Genomic DNA, 3,114 nt, shown 5'->3' with positions numbered 1-3,114 from the left:
TCACTCACTCACTCACTCACTCACTCACTCACTCACTCACTCACTCTCTCTCTCTCACTCTAGTGCATGACACCGGGAGAAATCCTGTTGTCCCTCAACCTGCACACGAACGACCACATCAGCGAACACGCCTTCCTGCACGTGTGTCCGGCTATCATCTACGAACTGGACATCGCCGACTGCGTGTCCCAGCTCGCCGCCGACAGAGGTCAAGGTCGCGGTCAAAGTTGGACGTCCGCCGTGGCCGAAGCGATTGACGAAAACGGCTTCGACACGTTGTTTTCCAGTATTGCTAGCATCCCCGGTAAAGGTACGTGCGCATGCGCGATGCGGCGTATATCCTGCATTGGCGTCGCAGCCATCGTTAGCATGCACGAATAATAGAATCAAAAATCGAAAAATCGAGAATTATAAATCAAAAATCGAAAATAAAATAAAATAAAATAAAATAAATTATTAAATCATAACAATAATTAAATCATTAAGAGGAGAATATCACGATTTTAGATGGACGCGTCGCGGGAAGAGCTGTGACAGTTTTAAATTGTTAATGATGATACTATAACTATTACTGATGTTTCTACCAGCGGGTCCCCCTTTATCCCACGTGTAGCGGACCCCCGGTATGTATCGAAGCGTATCGTAACACAGGCGTACAGAGATTGGCGATAGTCGAGTCAGTGTAGGAGTGGGCTTTATCTAGAAGATCAGTTCGTATATGATTGTCGCTATAGTCACTATAAACGGCGTACGGTAATCGCCATTCTGTTAGCACTTACGCATTTTGGTCAGGTATCTGTGCCCCGTACGTGCCATGTCAAGTGAGAAGATCATTTGGTCTAAAAAGTGAAAGAAAGCGAGAGAAAGTAAGTGGTGCTGTCCCATGCAGTTACCCTTATTTAGGCGCGAGGCTCTTTCATGCGGAGCAGGGACGTGCCTGGATCGTGTACTGCAACTGTATTGAGTCATATAAAACCTGAAAACATGTTGGGGTCATGTGACTGTTATTACGTAGTAGTAGTAGTGACGAATGAACACACATACACAAACACGCACAAACCAACCCCTTAATCTCGCCCGCCCCACCAACTGACTTCATCTTGACAATGTGCGTTGTTGCCATGGTTACAGTGTGGGGCTACGCGACGCTCGCCATCTTGGTGATCTCTCTATGCGGCCTGGGCGGAGTCGCCGTCGTGCCTCTGCTCAACAGATCCTTCTACAGGCACGTGCTACACTTCCTAGTCGCTCTCGCTGTCGGCTCGTTGTCTGGAGATGCTCTGCTGCATCTGTTCCCGCACGTAAGTCCCTTATATAGCTGCTGCTGGCTGGCAGTCGCGTGGGCATTCGATGTATACACACGCACGCACATGCACGCACACGCGCGACACACACACGTACACACACACACACACACACACACACACACGCACGCGCGCACACACACACGGATGTGCACACACGCGCACGCACGCGCACGCACACGCACACACACGCACACACACACGCGCACGCACGCGCGCATACACACACAGGCTCGTATGTTAGGTAATGTATGTAATGCATTAAGTACATGCAATGCAGTTTTAAGTATGTTATGTATGTTATCAAGAACGTATAAAAAACCTTTTTGATACGCTCTTGATGTTATGTAGGGGCCTATGTTATGTATGTAATGTATGTATAATAACACTCTTGCCCTAACGCTGCAGGCTCTTGGCATACATGCTCAGGAGGCAGGAATAGACGAGCACGGAGTTTATCGCACTAAGTACGTATACACACCCGCTCCCACCACACCTGTACATATATATCATATATATACTACACAATATCAGAAGCAGACGTCTCCGTCGTCATCCGTGTCTCCATGGTAACTAACGGGCGGTGTCCTTATTCGTGTATCTATGGTAACTAACGGGTGGTATCTTTATCCGCGTCTCCATGGTAACTAGCGAGTGGTGTCCTCATTCGTGTCTCCATGGTAACTAATGGGCGGTGTCCTCACCGTGTCTCCATGGTAACTAACGGGCGGTGTCCTCACCGTGTCTCCATGGTAACTAGCGAGCGGTGTCCTCACCGTGTCTCTATGGTAACTAACGGGTGGTGTCCTCATCCGCGTCCCCATGGTAACTAACGGACGATGTCCTCATCCGCGTCTCCCATGGCAACTAACGGACGGTGTCCTCATCCATGCCGCCATGGTAACTAACAGACGGTGTCCTTATCCGTGTCTCCATGGTAACTAACGGACGGTGTCTTCATCCGTGTCTCCATGGTAACTAACGGGCGTTTTCCTCATCAGTGTCTCCATGGTAACTAACGAGCGGTGTCCTCATCAGTGTCTCCATGGTAACTAACAAGCGGGTGTTTGTTCGGCAGGTACGATGCGGTGTGGAAGGGCATGACGGCGCTAGGCGGCATCTTTGGCTTCTTTCTCATCGAGCAGGTGATACAGCTGGCAGGCGTGTGGAGGCAGGAGCGCACGCGCAGAAAGCATCTCCAGCAGGTAACATGTTAATTAACAGGTAACATATACCGCATAATCAACAGATAGCAGAGACAGAGATAGAGATAGAGATAGAGATAGAGATAGAGATAGAGATAGAGATAGAGACGGAGATAGAGACGGAGATAGAAATATAGACGAAGATATAAATATAGACGGAGATAGAGATAGAGATCAAGATCGAGATCGAGATAGAGATAGAGATAGAGATAGAAATAAAGATAGAGATAGAGATACAGATACATATAGGTGTACAGTAGAGATACAGATAGGTGTGAGGTAGTGATGTAGATGGCTGAGTTGAGATGCTGTATATGTTCTTGTAGAAGCTGGGAGCCGCAGGCTACGACCGTATGGCTCACCCGCACGCGGTGGGTCGTAAGCTGTCAAGCCACAAGAGAGACTCGATCCTTTACATGGAAGGTGTGTTTGTGAGGGGGGGGAGGGATGCGTGCGCGCGTATGTATGTATGTATGTATGTATGTATGTATGTATGTATGTATGTATGTATGTATGTATGTGTGTGTATGTGTGTGTATGTGTATGTGTGTGTGTGTGTGTATGTGTATGTACGTGCGTGCGTGCGTGCGTGCGTGCGTGCGTGC

The 3,114-nt window shown here is 48.5% G+C and overlaps 1 protein-coding gene across 1 annotated transcript in view; it reads left to right on the top strand.

Annotated features, from left to right (window-relative positions):
• LOC106814440 (zinc transporter ZIP10-like) overlaps positions 1-3,114 on the top strand; it is a 10,997-nt gene that overhangs the window by 1,001 nt on the left and 6,882 nt on the right. The window contains exons 2-6 of the mRNA XM_014818757.1: positions 64-310; positions 1,132-1,301; positions 1,713-1,771; positions 2,383-2,509; positions 2,836-2,940. Of these exons, the coding sequence (XP_014674243.1) occupies positions 64-310; positions 1,132-1,301; positions 1,713-1,771; positions 2,383-2,509; positions 2,836-2,940 (708 nt within the window). The remainder of the gene's footprint in view (positions 1-63; positions 311-1,131; positions 1,302-1,712; positions 1,772-2,382; positions 2,510-2,835; positions 2,941-3,114) is intronic.

Source organism: Priapulus caudatus, unplaced genomic scaffold (assembly GCF_000485595.1).
Source record: "Priapulus caudatus unplaced genomic scaffold, Priapulus_caudatus-5.0.1 Scaffold926, whole genome shotgun sequence".
Classification (NCBI taxonomy): domain Eukaryota; kingdom Metazoa; phylum Priapulida; class Priapulimorpha; order Priapulimorphida; family Priapulidae; genus Priapulus; species Priapulus caudatus.
The sequence above is the reverse complement of the archived record's forward strand: the minus strand, read 5'-3'. Positions and strand labels throughout refer to the sequence as shown.